This window comes from Ornithodoros turicata, chromosome 10, assembly GCF_037126465.1.
Source record: "Ornithodoros turicata isolate Travis chromosome 10, ASM3712646v1, whole genome shotgun sequence".
In the NCBI taxonomy this organism is placed as follows: Eukaryota; Metazoa; Arthropoda; class Arachnida; order Ixodida; family Argasidae; genus Ornithodoros; species Ornithodoros turicata.
Genome location: NC_088210.1, coordinates 11872737 through 11898958, shown reverse-complemented (window position 1 = coordinate 11898958; position 26222 = coordinate 11872737). Strand labels below are relative to the sequence as shown.

Below are 26222 nucleotides of genomic sequence, written 5' to 3'. Positions count from 1 at the left end.
AAAAGGGGGGGGGGGGAAACGATACTCAACGTTTCGAGCGAACGCTCTTCATCGGGAAAAAAAAGGGGGAACAGGAAGCATGTTCTTTAACATCCTCCGTCATCGTCCGTGTCGTATGTTGTCGGCAGAGCGTAAAACCGAAGATGTTTTTCGGTTTTGTTTTGTGTTCGACCATAAATGGCTCGGTTCCGGTTCAGCTCTGGAGTTCACGTATATCAGTTCGATTAACCGGTTCAGAGGCTGTAAACCGGTTCGGAACGGGTTTGAGGTTCCAGTGCGGCACAAAATTGTAGGTGGCCATTAAAAATCATACAAGATCTCTTAGTTACGTTTTTTATGCATTTATGTCCTTTTTTTTTTTTTCGGCCAACAGGACCTCCCCTTTCATTCTTTTCCTTGAGCAACGTGCAGCCAACGTGCAGCCAAAAGGGACGAGCACACAACTAAGACAACTGAATGAATAAATAGTTACGAGTAGAAAATACCTCACGCACTTGGGTTGCAGTTTTGTTTTGCTTAGTTTGGAGTTCGAATTTGTTTGTGAACGTGGCTCAATCCGCTGTCTAAATCGTAGTTTGAGTGCAGCCAGGCAGACTGCTCGACTGCATATGGAACAAATGAAATCAAGCGGGAGGAGAGGCTGTTACCTGTGCCCTTTCCCCGCATAACTGTATGTCGGTGTGCGCAAAGGATGCCCACATTCTTCTTAGACATACCTTTTGGTTCTGTTCTGTGTATCTGAAGCACCCTTTGGATCGAAGCTTCAAAATAGTCCAGCGGGAGATCGTTATTGCTGTAGAAAATCTCCACAGGAAAAGCCCTGCCAGGTACCGTGATGATCGGCTAATAAATGGAAGTGCATTGAATCAGTGCATGGTGTTTCTTAGCACCCCACCCCAACACCCCCCCTCCGGGGATCTGGGATCATATAAAAATGGTGTGTAGATGCTTAGTCGCTGATCTCTACACTTTAACCCAGGTGCCAAGGACTTGATGCAATGCACAAAAAGGAAAACAAAAGCATGTCGTCTCTATTTCGTGTGGCGACTTTTTGCTCCGACGTGTTATATCACCTTATATCTAGGGTTCTTTGTTTTCGAGTTAAACCTGATTTTTCACGATAGTTCTCCTCCCGAACAAGTTTTCCAGAATTCGGGTAAAACCCGATTTTCTACCCGGAATCCTTGCGGTCCCTTAACTTGTCGTTCTTGGAAAACCTTCGGAAAAGTGAATCATAATATCAGCAAAGAGAGCTATTTGTGACAACCTATTTGTCCTCCTTTTACGATCCCCTTCTGCAGGAGTCAAAGACGAGCTTCTGTTGAGCTCGGGCAAGTGTTTGAATACCGCTGTCATTAACTGCCCCAGTTCCGAGCCGAAATATAAAGATTCTTACGATGAAAGATGAAAGTCACTGAAAAGGTTAGCCAGCTGTAGGGATCGAACCCACATCTTCTGGATTGCCGGTCCAGGGCTCTGCCAATTGAGCTAAGCTAACACGCCTCTCCAGCGACTTTCGGGGTGCGTCATCTGAAGGGACGACAAACCAGCCACTCACTCTCACTCACCCTCCTTTCACTCTTACATTTTTGCTCACTCATACACACATTCATACGACGGAAATCGACGCAAGCGGCGTCGTATGAATGTGTGAAATTTCCGTCGTATGAATGTGTGTATGAGTGAGCAAAAATGTAAGAGTGAAAGGAGGGTGAGTGAGAGTGGGTGGCTGGTTTGTCGTCCCTTCAGATGACGCACCCCGAAAGTCGCTGGAGAGGCGTGTTAGCTTAGCTCAATTGGTAGAGCCCTGGACCGGCAATCCAGAAGATGTGGGTTCGATCCCTACAGCTGGCTAACCTTTTCAGTGACTTTCATCTTTCATCGTTGATTTCTTAGGCAATTTGAGGCTTTGTGTGTATCTGTCCCCTCTATGTTGTTCCAGCCTCAGAACATCAGTTTATCTAAAGATACCGTATTTGCACGATTGCAAGACGAGTTTTTTGCCAAAAAATGGTGCCGCGAAAATGGGGGTCGTCTTGCAATCGAAACCGTACGCTCCCGCCAAAAAAAAAACGGGAGAGGGAAACGGCAAACAGAAGAGGAGAGTGAGGGGCGACCTCACGTGATGCTTGGCAGCCTTCCAGCTTTCTCCTACCTTAGTTGCTGGTTGTTTCACGTGTTCTCCGGTGCTAGTTACATTTTGAATTTCCACGTGCGTTTCGTGATGGCCCCCAAGCGCGTCTTCTACTCCGCCTCTTTCAAGAGAAAGGTGATTGAAGCTGCTGAAGCCACCAAGAACAACGTTCAAGTTGGAGAGCGTTTCGGAGTTTCCGAGGCGAATGTTCGAAGGTGGCTTGGCCAACGGAAGGAAATCTTTGACTGTGCCAGCACGAGGAAAACCTTTGGTGGGCCAAAGACCGGGCGTCATGTCGACGTAGAAAAGGAAGTCTCCGAGTACGTCAGAGTGCTGCGAGGCAGATGTGTCACGGTCACTGCGGAGATGATTCAAGCAAAGGCACGCCAGATCGCACGCGAAAAAGGCCTACCGCACTCGACATTCAAGGCAAGCAGGTCATGGGTGCAAAAGTTCATGAAGCGAGCGGGATTCTCGTTGCGAAGAAGAACGTCAGTCTGTCAGCGGTTGCCTTCACACTTTGAGGAGAAACTCCGTGAGTTTCAACGATTCGTGATACGACTGCGCAAGCAGCACTCCTACCCTTTGGGCCAGATCGGCAATGCCGATCAAACACCCGTATGGTTTGACATGCCGTCGAACACAACGGTCGAGGACACAGGCGCGAAGCAAGTGAAGATTCTCACTTCGGGGTGTGAGAAGCAAAGGGTGACCGTCATGCTGTCCTGCACAGCTGACGGTCACAAACTGCCACCCTACATCATCTTCGCCAGAAAGACGCTTCCGAAGAAGGAACAGTTTCCACCGGGTGCCATCATCAGGTGCAACGAGAAGGGGTGGATGACGTCCGAACTGTTCGATGAATGGCTGAAGTTGGTGTGGTTTCGCCGACCGGGGAGCCTGTTGTGTCGTCGCTCGATGCTTGTGGTGGACTCCTTTAAGGGTCACACAGGTGATCACAGCAAAGAAATGCTTCGAGCAAATGGCAGCGACTTGGTAGTCATTCCGGGCGGCATGACGTCGCAAATTCAGCCCCTGGACGTGGCGATCAACAAACCTTTCAAGGATCGCCTTCGAAAGCTCTACAGCGACTGGATGGAACAAGGAGACCATCAGCTCACTCCAACCGGGCGTTTGAAGCGTGCTTCTCTGAGCCAAGTGGTTACATGGATTCTGGATGCATGGCGGGCGATCCCCGAGAACATCGTTGTGCGGGCATTCAAGAAATGCAGCATCTCCAACGCGATGGACGGAAGCGAAGACGACCTGCTATGGGAGGATTCGGACAAGGAGAACAGTGGTGACTCTGATATGTCATGCTTTGAAATAGATGAAAGCTGAGAGTTCTGTATAAAGTGAGTTGGGTACCGATTTCTTGTCTGCTTTTCTCTTCTTTCTTTTTTTTTTTTTTTTTTTTTCGAATTTTACGAGTGAATATATGGGGGTCGTCTTGCAATCGGCGTCGTCTTGCATACGTGCAAATACGGTACTTGTTTCTTGTCCCAGTGTCACAGCAGTGGCTCGTTTCATGTGCCTCTCGTTTCACCCGAAAATTCCCCGGTGACATGTGAAACAAAGATGATAGTGCCCGATTTCTCCGCACTTCTCTTGTTTCTCACTCTTGTTTCTCCACATTTCAGAGCACTGTGGCTGCAACATTGACTCGGCAAAAATGTGCTGGTGGTGGTGTGTTCGAAACATGCGAGAATGATATCTCTTACTCTGCTTCAGGGGTCCATATATTTAGTTTAGGGGCGCGGCCGCTCGATTTCAACCCCGAGATCTACATACCTGAAGGTAATTCGGCAAGGAGCATCTCGATCGATTAACGACACGGTCACCGCCCAATTTTTCGAACACTGCAGGGACCGTGCAAAAGTCCGAACAATCGAGCAGTCCGAAAAAAAAAGAATTTCGCTTCAGAGACAACTTTGCTAGGCGGTAGTAGACTGGAAAAAATGTCAATGTTTTACTGACGGACTTCCAGCTCTCCCCCATAACATCAGCTTCTATTTCCCGAAGCCAGATTTCGTCATTGTACACCGGCAAAGGCACCACCATCACCACCTGTCTGCAAGTCGACTTCACCTAACGCATGCTTGTTTTAGGTGAAGCTCGCTTTATAGCACTGTCGTGCGACTCACAGGCGGAATACAGTGCTGGGCCTTTTGAACCATGCCGTTGGTCAAAAATGTAGACGCAAAAGCGTTACGACAGACCTTTTCTTCTCCAAAAAATGGAAAATGAAGAATCATTGTCAATTTTCTTGCCTCAATATTTTAGTTGGTTGAATTCTTTTGATACAAATTTCAGATGACAACAAAATTTTTCATCACATCAAGAGAGTCGCTGCTCCTGTGACGTTAAGGTGAGGCCAGAGATATCGACGTCACCATCACTCTTCTGGCAATTACTTTCTGTTTCCAGCGGACGGCCGAGGTGAAATACTCAGGTCTATAGCACGCACTGAGATTACTTTAGTGCTTCATCAGTGGTTCGAGCGCATCATGAGGTGACCAGGCTTTAATGTTACAATGTGCTCAATAATTAAAAAGTTGATCAAAACATCTATTAATCTATTAGTCCCCTAATTAAGCAAAAAACTGGTCTTCTAGTAGCAACCCCGTCGAGTAATCCAATGACCAAAGTGAGCCAGCCCTACGCAGACTCATGTATTATTAAAAATCAGTTGCACGTAATAGGAAACACCCTGTATATGTCCATGCCATATGCATCAAAACATTCATACACCAATAGGAAGGAGTTGCCTCAGGACAGAAGCCGCCGATATTTCGAACAGAGACTGTCCTTCTTCTGGGCAACATCCTCATCATCGAAATATCGGCGGCTTCTGTCCTGAGGCAACTCCCTTCCTACACCGGTTCGCTGGATTTCTACCCATCTACATTCATACACCAATGTTGGACCAGCAGCAGATAGCCCTAGGGCAGTACACAGGCTCAGGCTTATCAAAAATCCGAAGCCAGCTAGGGCCCGCATATTGCCAGCCATAGCTCTTGCACTTGATCCTGTGTTGCCCCGCTGTTTGTTAGCCTTGGTCAACTTTTACAGCCCACTACACTGGACAGGGCTAGACTGTGTAGCCTAGAAATTTCTCGGGTTTGCACCGGGCCAAGAAAAAATTCTTTAGGATTATAGCCTGGGGCACTGGGCACAGCAGGTAAATCAAAGGAAGGCCGGGCATGAGGCCGTGGCTCATCCAGTGCCCTGAGCTAGCCCTCTTCCAGTACCTCAAAGGCCCACAAGGGAGCATCAGCTTGAAATTTAACCCACAGTTCAACTTACAGCGTCGAAGAAGTACTTTGAGAACTTCGACACGTCTATAGTCGCCGACGTGACAATGATCTTCATGTCCGACCTTCGTTTAGCAATCTGAAAGATACAACTTCATTTTTTTTAGGTCTTCTTGCCTTTGTACATACATCTATAAACAAAATGTACAGCACAAGTCCACGGAAACCACAAGGAATATACGGAGGAAGGAACGGCAAGGCAGGATCTAAGATATGTTCTGTGCGTACCCATTTCAGGACGCCAAAGAGGACATCGGTGTGTATGGACCGTTCGTGGGCTTCGTCGAGCACAACGACTGAGTAGTGTTCCAGCAGACTGTCCCTGACCGCCTCGCCAAGGAGCATCCCGTCGGTCATGTACTTAATGGCGGTCTCCGGTGCCGAGCAGTCCTCGAATCGGATGCAATAACCAACCTGCGAGTAAAGTAGTCCTGGTAGTTTTTCCTGTTTCCCCCTGGAAATTCACGGACGCTCTTTTCTTCGCGAATTTATAAAGTTCCGCGAAGTATTCCAACCAATGGCAGGAAGATACGCAAACGAGACACGCGCGAAATTTTGCCCAGGACGCTCTTACGCTAATATGCTGCGCACTGAATGCCGAATGTACCCGGTCGAGAGTGTGACAGGAGTGACGGGGCGATTCGGCAATTACCGCGACACCAGCCGAACCCCCTAATCTCAGCCCTCTCGGTCAGAAGGGCTCAAAGGAAGACAAATGCAGCAGGGTGTTACGCAGTTGTGATGCCTTTTGTTAACTTCTTCCTGGATTTTAAGGGTGGAGGGCCCCTAAAGCACCTGGTGCTTGTGTTCTCCCTTGAAAAGATGCGCAATCCAAAAATCAAGAGCTGCCCGCATACGTCCAAATTCAAATAAAAGTTGTTGTTGTTGTTGATGAGTTGTCATCCTAGCTATTCATCCGTGCATTGGGTGCACAGCGCATTTGCATAGCTTTATGTGCGTCTAAAATTTAAAATCAAATTGAGATTCGCTCGTATTTTACGCATTAATACGATCTAGGAAGAATGCTGCATCTATTTCCTGTTGAATCTATTGCTGAAGACGACAGTGAGTCAGCACCTGCCTCCCTCTCCCGTGACGAGAATCTCGTTCACATCATTCCGATATCATTCACGGCAACAAATGCATCCGCCTCTGGCCGTATCGTATCGTAATGCTTGAAGGCCCTCTAAGTTCCCATGAGCCCTTGCGTACCACAGGTGGCGCTTGCTTTTTTTCTAAAACGGTCTATTCCGTGTGCCACGTAAATGCCGTACAGAGAGGCAGTCCAGATGAAGGACGAAACAACGTTCGCATGATCTAATAACCTGTGAGCCCAGCGTGCAGCCGACTTCTTCGGCAACCCTCCGAGCCAGAGACATGGCGGCCACCCTCCTGGGCTCCGTACAGCTGATCGCGCCGCCCTTTGCTATGCCCGCTTCCTGAAGGTATTGCACGATCTGCGTGGACTTGCCGGAACCTGTCTCGCCCGTCAGCACCACGGTCTGGTTTTCCCGCACGGTCTGCGTGACAAAGAAATCATTCCAGTACGTGATTGCAGACGTGCCTGAGAGTAGGAACAACCGTTATCGACCATCACTTCCCAACACATTTTAAATTGCTTCATTTGAGTGTATATGGGACCCAATAAATGAGTTCAGAAAATCCCAGTGCTGTTTGCGCACGCATTGCATCCTGGGCGCTTGCTGAGCGGGGGAACGAAGAATAATCCTTCACGTTTCACTTTCGCTGACCTTGACACATCATGGACAATGGACCAGTAGGGGAGGAATCGGAACAGTTTGGAGGCCACCCGTTCCATCGTATTAGTAAACTCCCACAGTTCAAAGAGACGCGAAGCACTCTGGGATTTTCTGAACTCGTCTATTTTTGCACTTGGTAAAGCAATTTTTTTTCATGACGAAAACCCGAGACTGAGAAAAAGACGAAAACAGACGACACAACAATCGTCTTTTTCCCAGTCTCGGGTTTTCGTCATGGATCTTAGCCACCAGCACGCTTGCTTTTTAACCTTTTTATCTGTACAATGTTTCTTTTTCAAATGGCTCAATGGCAATGGATCTTTTTTCACGACTGCTCACGCGCATGACTTTAAGTGCGCTGGACAAGGTTAGCTCCGTGCTCAATGGATATGGCTCGATGGATATGGATATGGATATGGCTCGATGGGGACGACGGAAGTGGGGACACCGTACAACCGGCTCGTGCTCATTGGTCCCACTCAGGACCGGTTTCGGTCCACTGTGCTACTCGTGTAGGTTTGTTTTGGAGCACGCCGAGGGTGGTATGCTGGGGAGTTGCCAGGATGCGACGCGCTCGTGAAAGAGGTCCATTATGATGTCCAATGCATGCATTACTGAAGAACCCTCAAAGAGCGAGAGAGAGAGAGAAAAAAAAAAGAAATCGCTTGTGTCGTCACGACGACCTACCAGATCATAACGATCACGTCATAATCAGCAACCTGTATCAGGAGCTGCAGGATCCCCTACGGGCGCTACTCATCGCCCCCCCCCCCCCCCCCGAGATCTACATCGTGATTGGACCACGGAAATTTGAATCTTGAACGTGCAGAAGCGGACGTACGACTACCACTGCAGACGACAGCAATAGCTCCTACGAAAACGCGTAGAATGACGATGCTAACCAACTTTAGAAAGAAGAATCTTCCATGGGACATCCACCGCTTGTACAAAAATACTAAGATAATCTGAAGTACAAAGTATTGCAGAAATTGAGGAAGCAATTAACCGGGCCGATGCGTAGCACCACCGTTGGCTTCCAAATGCGGCACTGGGAAGGGGGGGTGCCCACGACATGGTCGTCATAATCTACAGGTTTTCCCGGCAATTTTAATCCAAGTTCCAGCTAAATTAATCCATGCCCATAAAGTTTGCATGGCACATGGATTAATTTAGCTGGCACTTGGATTAAAATCGGCGGGAAAACCTGTAGTAGGTCGTGGTCGTCACATATATTGCTTAGAGCACAAAACGTTCTGCAGCCAAAAATTCACTTTCCCACAGAGTGGGATTTACAAATGCAGATGGTATTCCGCGAGCGAGGGAACACGAGCAAAACAAAAGTATGTTCCATTATCCCAAGTTCGCGCGCATAGAATCTCTCTTCGAACGTTGCTGCCGTCAAAATTTCCCTGCGTCGCGGCAGACCCAGCCGTGTCAGCGCCACCACTGTGGTGCCCGAACTGACCTTGATGATCTTGTCCTTGCAGGAGAAAATAGGAAGTTGCTCTCTCTGCCTCTTTATCTCACTCCTGCTGTACTTTGGCACTTGTTCCTTGGCCCCGCCATCATCTTCGTTCCCCGACTCTCCGCTCCACAGGTTGCTCCTGAAACGTTTCTCTGCGGAATAACGGGAGCAACTGTTTAGCACACAGAGATACCCGCCGTCTGTTGTGTTGTTTGTGCGATTTAAGTCACTCACTCTGTGGCTCTTCCATGTCCTAGATTTACTCAACCGTCCGAGGAGCAGAGACCTGCATGGACCTGAGGAGCAAATGTTTTCAGACCGTGCACGGAATATGAACGGCGGAGGAGGCTCAAGGGGATGAATGCGGACATACCGCAGCACACATATTTATTATCGTATCGTACACGTGACATATATCACATGCAGCGCATCCCTAGACTGTCCATGTTTGTCTGTGAGCTCACCACCAGGGTCCCCCAAGACCAACACACATTAGACATGCTTGTATATCTCTAGAGCCTGAGGTTTTCGGCTTTAAGCCGATTATTCCCCGTATTTGCACCCTGAATTGGCCCACCCTCAATTTGCACCCTGAATTGGTATCTCTGTAGGAATGCACTAACTTACTTGTTTGGCAGCAAATGCAATTACATCACCGTTTGTGCCAAACCAGTACAGTTTGTTTGAGTATAACTGAGCCCAATTTCTGCCTGAATTTAGCATACTGGAAGTTTTGCCATCCATATTTGCATGAATTTAGTGCACGTGTTTATATACCCGTTTTTTTCATCCCCGAATTCAGAAAAAAAAAGTATTTCCCAAAAACTTATATATCACGCTATACAGGGTGTTCAAAATTAAGCTTTCACAAGCGCTTACGCAAACGCAGCAATGACAGGAAACCGGATGATAACTTTACGCTACTTGTGTAAGGAACAGGTGCTGCTAATTATGTAGCACCTCTCTCTTACTCAAGGAACAGAAAAATAGCACCAGTTTTTCTTTTGTTTGCCTATTTATAAAGTGGTAGTGAAAGCTTAATTTTGAACACCCTGTATATCACACATTTGATGCTCCGTGCACACATAGGAAGTGCCGAACATTTCGCTCTGCAGAGAGGGCTTTCTTTCGCAAAGCGCACAGTGGGGGAGGGGAGAGAGAGAGAAACCCAATAACATTTCTTGGGGGGGTGCGCCCCCTCCCTCCCCCCGGATCTGCCACCGACTGCCACATTGTGACTTTGTGTTTCAGCTGTTTATCTCTCGCACCAGCAAAACAGTAGGTCCATTCTTTTTGCCTGCCTGCACCTCCTGAACTAACTGTCTTTGTCATAGATTTTGCATGCACATAAGAACCGGTGCAGCACTTTTCTTTCGAAAAGAATGCACATCGATTCAATAGACATCCGCCTGTTTGTAAACAAACAACGTCATATTGTTCGACAGCGCCACCAATTCGGTAGAGTTGAACTACGCTCGGAGGTAGGGGGCAAACAAGGTGTTACCAGTGTTACTTGCTTCATTTCTCCACCGAAATGAAACCGTTGCACCATCGATTCAATAGACCTCCGCCTGCTTGCAAACAAACAATGTCATATTGTTCAACAGCGCCACCAATTTGGTAGAGTTGAACTACGCTCAGAGGTAGGGGCAAACAAGGTGTTACCAGTGTTACTTGCTTCATTTCTCCACCGAAATGAAACCGTTGCACCATCGATTCAATAGACCTCCGCCTGCTTGCAAACAAACAATGTCATATTGTTCAACAGCGCCACCAATTTGGTAGAGTTGAACTACGCTCAGAGGTAGGGGCAAACAAGGTGTTACCAGTGTTACTTGCTTCATTTCTCCACCGAAATGAAACCGTTGCACCATCGATTCAATAGACCTCCGCCTGCTTGCAAACAAACAATGTCATATTGTTCAACAGCGCCACCAATTTGGTAGAGTTGAACTACGCTCAGAGGTAGGGGCAAACAAGGTGTTACCAGTGTTACTTGCTTCATTTCTCCACCGAAATGAAACCGTTGCACCATCGATTCAATAGGCCTCCGCCTGCTTGCAAACAAACAATGTCATATTGTTCAACAGCGCCACCAATTTGGTAGAGTTGAACTACGCTCAGAGGTAGGGGCAAACAAGGTGTTACCAGTGTTACTTGCTTCATTTCTGCACCGAAATGAAACCGTTGCACCATCGATTCAATAGACCTCCGCCTGTTTGTAAACAAACAACGTCATATTGTTCGACAGCGCCACCAATTTGGTAGAGTTGAACTATGCTCGAAGCTAGGTGCGAACAAGGTCGCACCCGTAAGCCACGGTCTTGAGGGGATTACAATGGTCTCCAAAAGGGACGCGACCTTCGGTCCTACTTTTCTTTGAATAGCAAGCAGCGAACAAGTGCCCGTTCATGGAACCTCAGCCCTCCCCTTCCGATTTGTTCCAGTTTCAGTCTGTCTACCGATGTCATGATGACGTTTCCCGGGTGGGAGTCTACAGGGGCAAGGGTGCGTGGCAAGGCCAGCAGACGACAGGCTCAGCAACGTGGCTGTCAGAAACGCCTCTATATCTGGGGTTTTGGCTAAAATGGGAAAGCTGCTGTCAAGAATGACAAAGATGTCTTGCAACGTGTATGAAAGAGTCATTATCACTTCCGTCACTAGTTAGTTCCGCAATTCAGTTCATTGGGCATCGACAGCCACAACGCATACGCCACACGCTTTGATACGCTTCCAAGTGTGACATCTGCGCCATCAAACGAACGTTTTGTAAAGCTAACAAAGCACATGCGCGCAAGAAGAAGGGCGGGAGACCACGGCGCATACGCTGTGGCCTTGAGTGGCTGTGACGCTGCGCTGAAGTGGACTGTGTGAAGGTGTGAAGGAACTGAACTGGATGAACTAAAGAACTACGTCGCGAGTCGTTTTGAAGTACTCGCATAGCCTGCCGTTGCCTGTCAGAACTGCTGCTCGTCCACAGCGCATGCGCAGGTGGTGCGGCGAGGCAGAGCCTCAAGTGGACTGTGTGAAGGAAGAGAACTGGATGAACTAAAGAACTAAACGATGCCGTGGGACGTTTTGAAGCACTTGCTGGGCCTACCGTTGCCCGTCAGAGAAGGTGCTAGTCCACAGCGCATGCGCTTAAGGAAAAGCGCGGATGGCTCGGGGAGGGAGAGCTTCGAGTGGACTGCGTGAAGGTGTGAAGGAAGAGAACTGGATGAACTAAAGAACTAAACGATGCCGCGAGTCGTTTGGAAGTATTCGCAGCGCCTGTCAGAACTGTTACTCGTCCACAGCGCATGCGCTTAAGGAAAAGCGCGGGGAGGGAGAGCCAGCAGAGCGGCTTTGGACGCCGTATGGATTGAAGTACTGTGGGCAAGTGAACTATATGAACGACGAACGCTGAAAGAGGGTAAATCATTTAGAACTGCTTGCGCTGAGATCGCTCTGAGCTCCTTCTCGCAGTTGTGGACTGCTAGTGGCGCCGTTATGTTCTGACTTCTGGCTGACTGCTTGTGACTGGCACGCCCTGGAGTGGGCACGCTATTTTTGCGGCAATACACTGCAAGCTTCCCAATTTTTCCTCCACAACGCTAGACGTTGTACTTTTCTTCAAGCTCTCTCATGCACTTGAATGAAATGAGTTGAAACTGCAGTTACTCTATCACACTTCTGTGTTCTTAAGTTCGCAGCAAGCAGACGTAAGTGATCAGAAATACACGATTGTAACATTGAACGACGACGGCACCTTGCATATTGATCTGTGCATTACTTTTCTCGTTAAAAATATACGTAGAAAATTAAAGCAAAATAAAAAAGCGACCTAAAACATTACGTTTGCTATGTTGATGTTCTCGAACCTTTAGAAAACTGAATTGCAACATCATTTTGTTGTATCTCTCTTGGCCGAGCCACTTAGAAGTTTGGGACTATATTACTTGATTGTGTTTAATTGCGAACAGGTGAACGAATGAACTATTCTTTTAGACAGTTCAGTGGAGTGAACTGAACTAAATGAATTAGTTCACAAAAGTGAACTGACTTGCCCATCACTAATAGAAACTACAGTCACTATATAAGCTATAGTGACTGTAATAGAAACATTCTGCAAGCCATATGTGCAGGCACCGGCAGACACGAAAGTCTCCCCCCGAACGATCGCCGCGCCACCACTCTCCGCTCGGCCGCCGAACTGAAGTTCTCGCACGAGTTTCCTGACCAGAAAGAGTAGTGAGTGACCGTGCTATATCTGGCGCAAGGCGGTGACACGTCATTAAGGGAGGTCCAGATAAGCATACATATCTATCGAGTTACTATCACCCACCTTAGTTCGGATTTGAGAGTTCAGGAAATTCACAACTGTCATACACGGGCCGCTTGTCCTCTCTCGTAACTCGGCTGGTGCACGGGTGCGAAGAGAAAATTCTAAGCATAACACAGCAGCTTACCACACAGATACAGTTATGTTCGCATTCTTACACGGTTTGAAAAACCAGACGAAACGCCTCATGCACTGCACAATCGACGCGACCGACGCCAACGGGGTGATTCTGGGGTGATGCCGATGCGCCAATGCGCTGCATCAGACATGACGATGAGAGCATCAAAGTTTCGGTTTCAAACTGAAGTGAAGACAGCGAAAGCTTTACTCGTGCGATGTAGAACTACGAACTTGCTTTGCCGCAATGATTTTAATCTATCCAGCTGTGGCTATGAAACCTAATTTACGCATTTTCTGCTATATATGCCGAAAAATGTCGCTCTCTGGAGGACGAACTAATCCTTAAAATATGTTGCTTAATGATAGCATTAATAGTTTACGTACACATACACTGATTAATTGTATTGAAAATACTGAGTAACATAACTTACTTTACAACTCTACATTGGAATCAGTTGCCAATTGGGCCCACAGTTGCTAATTGTCTGCTAATTGGGCGGACCAGTTGGCGACCGAGAGGCCAATATGGAACTGCAGTTCCCTATCAGAACGACCAACTGGACCCATGATGTCCAATTGAGTGTCCAGTTGGAGTGCAACGGAAAATGGACCTTCCAATTGGTGCTCATCTACCAACTGGACAGTCCAATTGGAACTGAACGATCCAACAGGTTTTGACATGTGACCTGTTGGGTCCCATTCGAACCAATTAGAAATTTCAACTGGACCATTTCCTTTTTTTTTTTTTTTTTTCGCCTGGGTGAAGGGGCGACCCCCTCTCCCACCCCACCCCAAGGCACTGCGTGTATTCAAACGCATATATGTTGAGGACAAACAGCCGAAACTTGAGATGCTTGCGCGATACGGCAATTCCGTGTCCGCCTGACATACTACACTATAGCACATGCATGTCGAGCAGGGAGGACGTCATTCCAATTTGACGACTCAAACTGGTGGGATGACACACGATGTACGCACAGACGTTTGTAACAAAATACACAAAAAAAGGTAAGTAACGTAATCCTCAGATCTACCTTACTGGCCGCTGGTACAGATGATGCATTTGTTTGGAACGACACAAGCAAAATACACGCTATTGTTTCGCCGTTCAACAACACAGAGAAAACTGCTGGTCATGCCAACAAAAGTAACGCCAAAAACTGACAGACAAAACAGGTGGTGGTGGTGATTGGGCTTGCCGTTGTCGGCCTCACGCATGTGGGCAACGTCACGACTGATGCCCTGGTACCTGATGCCAAAACAGGCGCAGTCAGGGACACCAACAGTCTGCATGCGCAATCAAATGCAGTGCCAGACACACTGCATGATGAATTCCGCTCGCTCGAAACTGGCTGAATGTCACTTATATATCCTCGGCTATTTCAGATTACGGCGGTACAGTACACGCTATTTGTGCATATAGGTAGCATGCAGCACTTCAATACTCTCAGTCAAACAAAGCAATACGCGCCCAAAACTGCACTTGCCACTTTCGGTTTTGGCGGTTCCAGCCTACTCCTGTTTCAGCCCACCTGCTCCAACTTCTCGTTTCTACGACGAGACTGACGAGACCAACTAGACTGAGAGTGAGAGGAAAGCACGCCAGCACGCGGAGCCGGAGGGAGGAGGGTACCAGCGGGCTCCTGCTCCCTCGCCGTCTCTTTTTGTCCGTCCTCTCTCTCTCTCTCTCTCTCTCTCTCTCTCTCTCTCGTGCGCGCGGTTTTCAAATGTCTGACAAAAAAAAAAAGAAAAATGCGAGCTGGTGAATGGTGATCAGTGGTGGTGACTAGAATACATGACGGTGAAGCCGGTGAAACCCCGCGAGTAGCGACAGCGAGAACGGACAGGGACAGACGAAGACCTTGCCTGTGTGTGTCTGCTCCGGTCGTCTTTGTACGTGAGCCTGACCAATGCATTCCCGTTAGCTATATAGAAGGCCTTGGTGGGTAAAATTAACCCACGGATCTACCGCTGTGGCGGCTCGTTATTGTCTGCGCATCAATTATATCGCCATTATTTAATTTGTACCATTTATTAGGCTGCAACGCTCACTACATCGTATAGGTGACCAGTGGGTAAAAATCAGGGGTCGAAACCGTAACTAAGCCGTAACCGAAAACTGCACAAAAAGTTCTTTTGCGATTCAAAATTTCCGAAAATTTTTCATCTCTACTCCTGCACTTTTTCAGATGACCTCGTTTAACCTGTCGTGCGTTTTGAGGCAGCTTGCCGAAACTGTGCTTTCCACTCCAGCCGAAACTATCAAAGTCACTGGACACACTGCTGCACAAGCTTGAGCTTGTACTACAGTTACTGCGGTTAACCTGAGGCTAAAGTGACTTCTGTCCTTCTAGAGTGTTCAAGCAGCACTCACGTGTATACAAGCGCGTATTGCAGTGCTCAGGTTCTCTTTGTGCAGTTCACTACATTCCATAACAACTACTGTATCTTTGCTTTCCTTTTTTAGAGCGTTGCACCTGTGTGCTATTCTTGTCCATGTCGTTCCTCATCTTCTTTTTTTTTTCCTTCGTTTTTGTTACAAAGAGTTAATTTCCAAGTTACTTTTAATTCGCTTTTCACTCACGCCCACATATTTTCTCTCTCTGTCTTTTTTTTTTTTTTTTTCATAGCATTTCTGCCATAAAACGTGATATTCAATCAATGACAGTATTCTGTTCAGGAAGTATAAGAACTGCTGTCATTGAAATGAAGCTGAACCATTGTGCACCCACCAGGGAGTAAGATGCAAAGCGTTCAGATTGTTCGACATAAATGAAAACTATACCAAGCGTGTTGCACTCCTCCGCAGGCAACTCAAGGTCTAACTCAAGTGCTCGCGCGCACTGCACTTGTATACTGCTATTTTGTGTCGGAAGTACCTTGAAAGAAACTCGTTCTTTTTTTTTAAGTAACTCCGTAACTGTGGGTTATATTTCAGGCTAAAGAACTTCGTTATTAACTTACATTTTTTCACACGGTAACATAAGTCACAACGAGCTATTGACGGGTAACTTCTCTAACTATGGCATTCACCAGCACAACATTTGGGATGAGAGTTGTCTCTTAATTTATCAGACACCGACGAGCTCAAAACCTTTGCCAAAACCCGCACTGATGCGAGATAATTAAGCAACAGAGGTGAATGTGATAATTCGCGTGCTCGTTCTCATCATCCGTCGTCCCTCCGTGTCGTCAGTATGTACTTGGGAGTATTTACAGAGTATTTACAAGAATGAACGTTACGTTTTATGGCATGAAATGCTATGAAAACAAAAAAACACAGGAAGGAAATATGTGGGCGTGAGTGAAAAGCGAATTAAAAGCAACTTGGAACGTAGCGTAAGTTACTTTGGCAAAGCTACATGAAAAAGAAACGAGTTCCTCTGAAAGTTAGCACGGCGTAAAAGTACCGAGTTAAGTGACAAGTTACCAAAAATTTGTGTTCCAATAAAAATACATGTTTCTATTCTGTATTTATATTTCAAATATTATTTCAATTACAATGTATTTAAATACATCTCACGCGCTATTGAGGTTTACGATCTGCTAACAGCGCAAAAACGGGCGCTTCGAATAATACGCAGTGGATATTCTGTTGACCAGACCACAGAATAACGAAGAAAGATGAAAGTTCACTGACTTTCATCTTTCATCGTTAATTTCTTAGGCAACTTGAGGCCTTGTATGTGTTTGTCCCTTCTATGTTGTTCCCAGTCTCAGAACATCAGTTCTCTCATCAACAGAATAACGGCGCGCTTTATTCTGTTGACCAGACCACAAGATTAGTGGTCGCAAAATTCGCAATAATGGTGCGTCGGTGGTGTGGCGTAGTGGTTAGCATCCCCGGCTGGTAATCAGGGAGTGTGGGTTGAAATCCCGGTGGACTCGCTTTTTTTTTTTTCTTTGTTTCTATGTTTGGGCTAGCACACAGAAAGAAAAAAAGTGCTGAATTTTTGCTACGAATAAGGTTAGGTTAGGGCCACAACACCTTTCTTACGTTCTACATAGGATTAGGTTAGGTAAGGTTGGGTCAGGTTAGGTATGGTTAGGCTAGATTAGATTCAGTATGGCATGGCATTTCTCCACACTTGAGGCGGACGCCACATGGTCTACAGCGTCGACGGCTAGCACACAGAAAAAGAAAAAGTGCTGCATTTTTGCTAGAAATTAGGTTAGGTTAGGGCCACAATGCCTTTCTTGCGTTCTAGAATTAGGTTAGGTATGGTTAGGTTAGATTAAGTAATGTATGGTATTTTTCCACACTTGAGGCAGACGCCGCATGGACTGGTCCACAGAATAAAACGGACGCCTATCCTGTGGTATGGTCCACGGAATAAAGCGCGCCGTTATTCTGTGGTCTGGTCAACAGAATATCCACTGCGCGAATAATATACTGTCACATGCACTCTTAAAAATGAACTTCACCGCATAGCACGCTCCTAGCCAACCATGATCTCGAATGATATCGTTATCTGCCCTGATTTGTTGAAAACAGGGGGCGTACGCCTTTTTTGTGACAATTATGAACAGCATAAGTGTCACAGAAATGGCGTACGCCCCCCGTTTTCAACAAATCAGGGCAGATAACGATATCATTCGACATAATGGTTGGCTAGGAGCGTGCTATGCGGTGAAGTTCATTTTTAAGAGTGTGGTCCTCGAGACCTTAGGTATCCTCGATTTTGCTGCATCGGTTGAACTAGTTCAGGCGGTGCAGCACTTCCGTATTCGTTTTGTCAGTGCCGCTCGTGTCCTCCGCACTCTGGTACTCGTTCTGTAATGGTGCAGCACTAGTTCATCCCGAGTTCACGGCTGGGCTGCACTTGCTGGAGAGGAAATGCAGTAAGAGTGTACGCAGAGCATACAACACGTCTGTAACGTTGACGCTTCCTTGATATACGCTCGATGCAATGCCAGTGGCATTGTCGCGATAAACACGTGGGCAGCGATAATGCAGTCATACCTAAAACCAGGCGCGACTCTAAGGGGGCGGGTCGGGTCCATACCCCCCACAATTCCAGACTAAGAACATAGGGTTCAGTGGACCAAACCCTGCATGCACATGAAACTTGTCCACAGCTGACCCCCTCCTCCTCCTCGGGAAAATCTTAGATCCGCCTCTGTCTGAAACTTACCGGACGGATACGAGTCGGATTTTTGCCTCCACGGGAAGGATATTACACTTGCCTTACACTGTGCTGGAAAAAGGTGCAAGCTTTGGAGCAGCCAAGAACCCTTTTTTATTTAAAAATATACAGAGATGAAGCACAGAGTAGGAAGAACAAGACTCCAATTCGTAGCATCTTCTCGCAATGTTCCCGTCATTGCCGGAAACACGGCGGCGTTCTTCCTTCCCAAGCAAATAGAATGCATACGTCGTCAACTCATTGTTACACTGTCACAGAATCCAGCAGCTGCAATTCTGCTTACAGGCGCAGAGGCATAACAAACACGTATACCAATGGCTGGTAAAGCGAATGAAGTACAACTCATACAAACAGTCTACACGAAAGGAAAGACAAGCATAAAAGAACATGACAGTGGTCCCGGTGCTGGCGGCAGAACACTAGCCTGCACCTGCACTCGCTCGTTCGTTTTGGAAGCGCTTAGTGTTGAACCTCCACTTGCACTGGCGCACACTCTTGGCACCACATCGGCACTCCCCCAAACTAGTACCGGAGGTGCAGGCCATATCGAAGATACCTTCTGTCACTTATGCACTTGCCCTGTTAAACATCCCGGATGTGTATACCCTGATTAGTCACAAGATTGTAATTTTCACGCACTCGCTTTATCACAATCCCACCAACACACATTCACTTCGCTGACACAGCACAAACTACTCCCGCAGGAGCGTGCCTGCAATCGCTGCTCCAAGAACAAACTATCTCTTATCTACTACACTACACTACTACAAACACTCTCTTATCTACTTTGGATAGAACTACTGATGTTAGAACTATTACTTGCTGTCACTCATTTGAACTAAGAACCAATACACCCTGTGTTGTGAATGCACAATTCAGACTCCAGTCATCATCATCAACAACAACAATACATCGAGTGGTCATCCAAGCAAGTCCCGATTCTTACTACCTTCCCACTTTTTTTGTGTGTTTGTTTGGTGTTCTTTGTAAGGCTTAAGTACCTGCATTTATATTAGGGATGTGCCAACCGAATACGCGAATCCTGGAATCCTAGGAAAGGATTCGGGAATCCAAATCCCAGTGCCCGAAACGGCAAATCAAATTTACCAACCACGTTTGTTTTTATTTTTCAAACAGGCGAGGTGCCAGTTCACCGAATGCCTCATTGGCCGATGTATGTTTTCTTGTTTGTTTCTCTACATTGCTCTGGACTGAAAGAGTTCGGGCAGGAACTGTTACATTACAAGTTCGAAAGTTACCTGGTTTTGATTGTTGCTTAGTTTTATGGAAATAATTCAGACTCGAGAATTTATGCATTTCTTCTAGTCGATGAACAGCATGTTAGGTAAAGTACATTTTAAGATATATATGTTGGTATATTTTCTCCTGAAACTCGAGCATTACGTAATCTGTTTTTCATTAAACAAACACATCATATTCTGCTTCTAAATACGTTCCACTAGAAGTTTTTTCCTGGCCTTTTAAACTCTTCCTAAAAAAAACGATTTGTAAGATTCGTGAATTTTTGTAGAGCCTTCCTTGGATACGGATTCGAAAAATTTTGGATCCGTCCCATTTCTAATTTAAATTGATATCCAATGGCCATGACGTTGCCACACAGGAGAAATTAGAAAGTTTCAGTGATTTATTGTGTACATTTTGTTATATTTTTTTCACGTGTATTTATTTGTATAGAACTCAGTTGCGCGATTGCCCTTGCAGATCAATGAAACAGCCTCGCGGATCACTGAAACATCCTTGCGGATCAATAAAACATTCTTGCGGATCGATGAAACAACCTCGCGGATCAATAAAACAGCCGCGCAGATAGCTGAAAGAGCCTTTCGATCACTGAAAAAGCCTTGCAACGTAATGAAACAGCTTTGCAGAAGACGGAAACAGGCGTGCAGATTAGTGAAACAGTCTTGCAGATCACTGAAACAGCCTCGCAGATCACTGACACAGCCTTGCTGATCACTGAGACAGCCTTGCAGATCACTGAAACGGCGTTGCAGATCACTGAGACAGCCTTGCAGACAAATGAAATAGCCTTGCAGATCAATGAAATAGCCTTGCAGATCACTGGAACAGCCTCGCAGATCACTGAAACAGCCTTGCACACAACTGAAACAACTCTGCAGATCAATGAAACAGCCTTCCAGATCACTGAAACAGCCTTGCGGATCACTGGAACAGCCTTGCAGATCACTGAAACAGCCTTGCAGATCACTGAAACAGCCTTGCAGATCACTGAAACAGCCTTGCAGATCACTGAAACAGCCTTGCAGATAACTGAAACAGCTTTGCAGATCAATGATACAGCTTTGCCAACCAATGATACGGCCTTGCATATAAATGACCGAGCTTTGCACACCAATCCAACACCAGCAAGCTAAAAACAAAATCCAAGAAGCAAAGTAAACTATCCAGTCAAAAGAATACTGTGATACCTGTGGTTTACGGTGCAATTGTATCCAGCAACAGATACTGACCAAGACTGCAAGTAATAACATTTTGAGAGAACAGAGTTTGTATACGGCACACGCAAACTTGTTAAACTGAATATGTTCTCTGTGCGTTGTACGATTCGGATCCTCGTGTGAGAGAAATACTGGAGACGGACGGATTGCTGGGTTGTGCAGCAAAAGAAAGAGAGCATAGGCTTGTTGATAAGGTGTAAGCGTGTTGCCTGCCGGCAACCTCACCAGTTTGTTGCGCACCCTTCCCAGCACTTGCTGCCGTTCCATAGCTGTTAACATTGGGGGGCTGAACATCTCAACCATCGTGACGCCGAAGCTGTACATGTCAACATCCTTAGTATAGTGCACAACCCCGGTTTGCTCTAATTCGGGGGCACGATAGGGTGGCGTACCCACGCCACCAGTCAGGCGGCTAGCAATGGACATGTCGCTAAACCGCTGGTCAGGTACTGCACCCCCGGGAGCAGATGCCAGTACCGCTAGACCAAAATCCGCAATCTTAACAGTGTCATTCATAGTGATGAGAACATTGTCAGGTTTCACATCACGATGTATGATTCCAAGCCCGTGAATATGATCGAGTCCTGCCAAAATTTCGTGGGAGTATCTAGTCGCACGTTTCGGGTCTTTGTAGAGGTTATTGTCGATAGCATTTCGCAATGTGCCGTATTCACAGTACTCCTGCAGGATGAACATGCACATGTTAGTGCATGCTGTGACAGGGGTCTCGTCTTCAGATACGTCTTTATTCTTGCTGGCTTCGAACACCACTTCGTCATCGTTGCTGCCTGAAGGAGGCGTACTTCCAGAGCAATGCTCTGATTCGGATGTACCAGTGCTGTCGCTAGATACACTAGGACTGCCTTGGTCTGGAGCCTTGGTGGTCACTTCTGTCCATGAATCATAATAACGAACTATGTTAGGATGGTCCAACCTCGAGAGGATCTTCACTTCTCTCGTAATTACTTTGTCAAAACGACTGCGCCGAGCATTGAATTTGACGCGTTTAAGAGCGTAAGTACGACGATCCAGCTTGCTGCGAACTTTAAACACTCGACCAAATCCACCTCTGCCCAGCTCTCCCAGCACGTCAAAATCTGCTTGAAGACGAGAGCATGTTAGGGCTGTATGGCTTAGAAGGAAAGCTGGTCCAAAGTCAACAACGTCAGAAATGGCTGGGGAAATTGATGTCTCTCCTATAATAAAGGGGTGGGGAAGCAGTTGGTCGCACGACCAGCGATCCTCTTCTTGCTCATACGAGCAGCGCCTCAGGAAGTCTTGGAAGTGGTCGTCTGAAGGAATTATGTTGTCGGTTCCTTCTTTCTGACCCTTCACTAGTGTGTGTGCCAGCAGGCCTAGCTGATACACGTCGCCTTTTATCTTCTTTGCTCGAACTCCATGACACAATGCTGCTAACTTATACGGCAGACTGTAATTTGCCACACGTACGACGTCGCCGTCGATAAAAACATCCGAGTCCCTGAGATCTTGATGAGCGACGGAGTGTTCGTGCAGGTATGCCAGTGTTTGCAGTATTCCTTGCAAGTAACTACGTAACTGGGCAACGTCTATGTTGATGGCACGAGATACGTAAGATCGTAGAGAGCTACCTCTCGCAAACTCCTGTAGTAGGTAAAACGCTCCTCTCTCGGGCACAAAGAGGCTCCCTAGGTAGTGGAGTAGCGCCGGATGACGCAACTCTAACAATGTAGATTGAAGCTCGCGTTCTATGGGAGCAACATCCTCAGCAGTCATGCGGGTCCACTCTACAACAGACACGCGAGTTCCCGAATCCAGATCAATGCCGGCAAATACGACGCATCCTCTGGAACTGTGACCGATGCAGGCGCCCCGGGACACAAGGAGCGTTTTTCCAGACCTGCCTTCAAATGCGAGTGTCTCGTGTGGCCCGTGGTTGTTGCAGCTCTCACCTTGCGAAGGCGACCCCAGTTCGGACTCTCGAACCTCTTCCTGTCGTTGTTCCGCCTGTTGTTCCATCTGTGCTCCTGTCTCAGACGTCGTAGTCTTGTTAATGTCACGCTATTAAACGTCTAGTAAAATAGGGGACGTGTATACTGCGCTCGATATAGGTCGGTCTTCACTTTCACGTATGAGCGTCCGCCTTGGCATACAATAAAGATTGCGTGAAAGTTGCATCAGCCTCAGCATATCCAGCTTCCGGATCGCTGGCGTGTCGTATGCGCTAGGTATGGTAGGTAGCGCACCCGTGCAGGCGGGAGACGTCATGTGCGCGTTAGGCAGGTTCCCGAGCGCCATATCCCGGGTTCTCAAGGGAACGTACCCTTGTTGTCTAGAAGGACTGGTGTGCTTACCGCCATGTTTAATACCTGGAATGCGCGAGGCCCCCGTTTTGAAGCCAAGCTCCTGTGCTCCGGCGCTATGCGCTCGCTGCGAACCAAGCGGGTTCTCGTTGAACTAGTCCAACATGCCTCGTGTGTGACGACTATTTTTATAGTGAATATATTTGGACCAGCACTACGTTGGTTTGCCGCACTGACTGTTTACTAGCATCCGCAGCTCTTTGTAACTAAACCACGTGACATTTGCTACCGTCACGTCTGCCTAGCCGACGATCCCTGCAAGCGAAAGATATCGGAATGTTGCGAAGCACGTGACCGCATGTCTTATCTTCGTTGGATGATGACAGACGGGTCGAAAAACAAAATAAAGAGCGGCTACTGCTTTCGATAGCTCGCCTCCTTGAGGGTTTCTTTCCAACCTAGACTATATGAGTTGCTGCGTACAGAAAGCTGGGAACATTTTGTCACGGAATATAGGCCGATGGTAGATTGTGCAACTAAATTGTCATTTAGCTAAATTATGGCGCTTTGTATACAGTGTGCATCGCCACACATCTTAGCTGTTATGTAATTCTTTTGCTCCCTATGTAACTATAAAGGAACATGGTATCGGCTATAAAACACGAAATTGTAGCACCTCAGTTGTATTCTCTCCGCACGCACGGTGTTACTGTTGGCCAGCAGAACGACCGAGCCGAGTCATATATATATATATAGACTACAAGTAATGAAGAGACTTGGGATTCCGTATAAGGGTTAAAAACGGTTGCTACTTTTATTACATTAATAATTAAGGGGGTACTAGAAATATTTTTATAGTTAGGGGTCGACGTTTCGGCAGTCAGCGCTGCCTTCGACAGGACTAGGCTTGTTAGGCTTAGTTAGGCTGCCTTCAACACGACTTAGTCCTGTTGAAGGCACGCTGACTGCTGAAACGTCGCCCCCTAACTATAAAAATACTTCTAGTACCCCCTTAATTATTAATGTAATAAAAGTAGCAACCGTTTTTAGCCCTTATACGGCCTCCCAAGTCTCTTCATTACTTGTATCTTCATTACTCTAATTTTTTCGCGTCCATCTGTACCCAGTTATCCATACATACATACATATATATATAGAGAGAGAGAGAAGAAAAAATGCCACACTTGTATATTAACCGAAAATGCTCGAATGGAATTGACGTTATACAAAGGGTTCCTAGAACATCGTGTTAAACTCATTTTATCCATTGAGCGGCCTAAGAGCGCTGTTAGCGTGACATTATACAATAACAACAAATACACCGATGATGATAAATGGGGAAATTCGCCACCTGGGTTTGTGGCCCACAACCGGCAGTCTTAATGCCGACATTATAGATTATAAAGATTCAAGTTGAAAAGCGTAATATACATGTGCCCTATGACTTGCTAAGTGTCCGCTTGGTGTGCCCACCCCCGCCCCCCGTCATATTACTTCTGTCATATACTACCCTCACTCGTTCTGAGACCCTTGTCCTACATTTTTGCAGTTGACCCGTTCACCGTATGTACATCTGTTTGCATTTTCATCGCTCGTAGGCGTCCTGGCGTGGCCCCGACTCTGTCGCGACTCATATCCCCATCTTTTTATGTTACCTCATCACCGCCATCATCAGGTTATATTAAAAAGGGTGTAACAAATGAAACCTATTGACATTGAATACGGTTAAGGATATAATGTAATGATTGTTGAGTATATGGTCCCATGTTGGAGTGTAAATTAGGAAACCCTAACCGGAGGTTGAGACTTCATAAATGAAAATGCACTACTTGATGTTGCCTTTTGTTATGAGGTACACTAGAATTCAAGAGTCTTCTGCTTCAATATGTGATCTGTTCCTGGTGCCTAACACACTTGACTGGAAATGGGACTGCCAAGTACTTGGTTGACATTCAGACCACAAGATGGTTCTTGAGATGCACAATATAAAATTTAAGCATGACAGACCTAAAATCCAGATATTCCACGATTTTCCTTGGGCAGATGCTTGTACAATTTTAACTGGATCTGTATCATCTCGAGAAATGTTAATATGGCCTGAAATTTTTTCAAGGCCACTGTACGCATGTCCGCAACAAAGTTCGTGTCCAAGAAGCCTTACAGGGGGGTGGGGGGTTAATATGTTTATTAAGAAAAAAAAGAAGGAAAGGTTAGCCAGGCAAAGAGCCGGCTTGCTAGTAAAAAAAAAAGAAAATGGGGAAAACGAAAAAGAGAAGGAAGGAAAGCTAAAGGAAAACACGGGAAAAACGAAACAGACCAGGTTTGTACACAAAGACCATGGCTGACACGCGAAGCTTGGCATCGTAAACGTCGCATAAACAAAATTAGACGGCGATGGAAACTAACCCTGGCTCCAGGTTTGGCGAAGGCACCGAAGGAGGAAATGAGGAAATTAAGTGAGACTAAAAAGAAATATTATAGCTACGTCTTTATTGCGTACTCCCAGCAAATTTGGTATAGTATGACTACTCAAAGTATCGAGCAAAAGAGGAACGAAATGACGCACAGCAGAGAACAGATTATATAGAAGATGTCGCAAACTCCTTATAGATCTATCACCATTATCGCACAACTTAAACCCCCGAATTATTATTAGTATGACATTACTTTAAATCAACACTTGTATCTCTATTTGTTATTATGCCACTGTGGGAGGTAAATATGAAGAAGTCTTCTGGCAATAGATTGGCAATGGCAAAGGAAAAAAGTGGATATGCTAGCCCAAAAAGTCTCGGGACTGATTACTCCAGGGCGCGATATTGTGGTCTTCTGGGCAAGACAATATTCCGAATGATTTTTTTTAGAAGGTACGCCGAGTAAGCCGCGCAATTCCTCAAAGTTATTTTTTGCAGATATCGTTGGACGAAGGGACTGTCCCGAACGAATGGAACGCTCGTATAAAATCGGTACTTAAGGCAGGAGAATTTTCTCTTCTTTCCACCTTTGTGAACTGCTAAGGCACATCTTTTCCAAAAAGTAACATCATGATCAAGTAACAGCATTCCTTGCAGCATGTCTTTCGTGGGGGCTACTCCGCTGTCATGGCCCTGTTTGATTTCATCCACGACTTTGCATTTGCTTTAATATACTACAAATTGACATATTGGTTTTGCATCTCTCCAAGGCATTTGACCGTGTA

General features: G+C 46.4%; 2 protein-coding genes across 5 annotated transcripts in view; both read right to left on the bottom strand.

Moving 5' to 3' along the window:
* Positions 1-14271, bottom strand: part of LOC135370344 (ATP-dependent RNA helicase DHX8-like) — a 35178-nt gene extending 20907 nt beyond the window's left edge. For 2 of the 4 annotated variants that reach the window (XM_064604069.1, XM_064604072.1), the window contains exons 1-7: positions 12998-13232; positions 8908-8969; positions 8674-8825; positions 6774-6968; positions 5677-5862; positions 5441-5527; positions 717-843 (exon numbers count right to left, since the gene is read on the bottom strand). In XM_064604069.1, coding sequence (XP_064460139.1) covers positions 717-843; positions 5441-5527; positions 5677-5862; positions 6774-6968; positions 8674-8825; positions 8908-8923 — 763 coding nt within the window. In that variant the 5' untranslated portion in view covers positions 8924-8969; positions 12998-13232. Of the gene's footprint in view, positions 1-716; positions 844-5440; positions 5528-5676; positions 5863-6773; positions 6969-8673; positions 8826-8907; positions 8970-12997; positions 13233-14148 lie in introns of those variants that run through there. The other 2 variants (XM_064604071.1, XM_064604070.1) reach the window with 2 other exon arrangements.
* Positions 14272-18336: 4065 nt separating this feature from the next.
* LOC135370017 (eIF-2-alpha kinase GCN2-like) lies at positions 18337-23117 on the bottom strand. The gene has a single exon (XM_064603682.1). The coding sequence runs from the start codon at positions 22737-22739 to the stop codon at positions 19935-19937; it is 2805 nt and encodes a 934-aa protein (XP_064459752.1). The 5' UTR covers positions 22740-23117; the 3' UTR covers positions 18337-19934.
* Positions 23118-26222: the final 3105 nt, after the last annotated feature.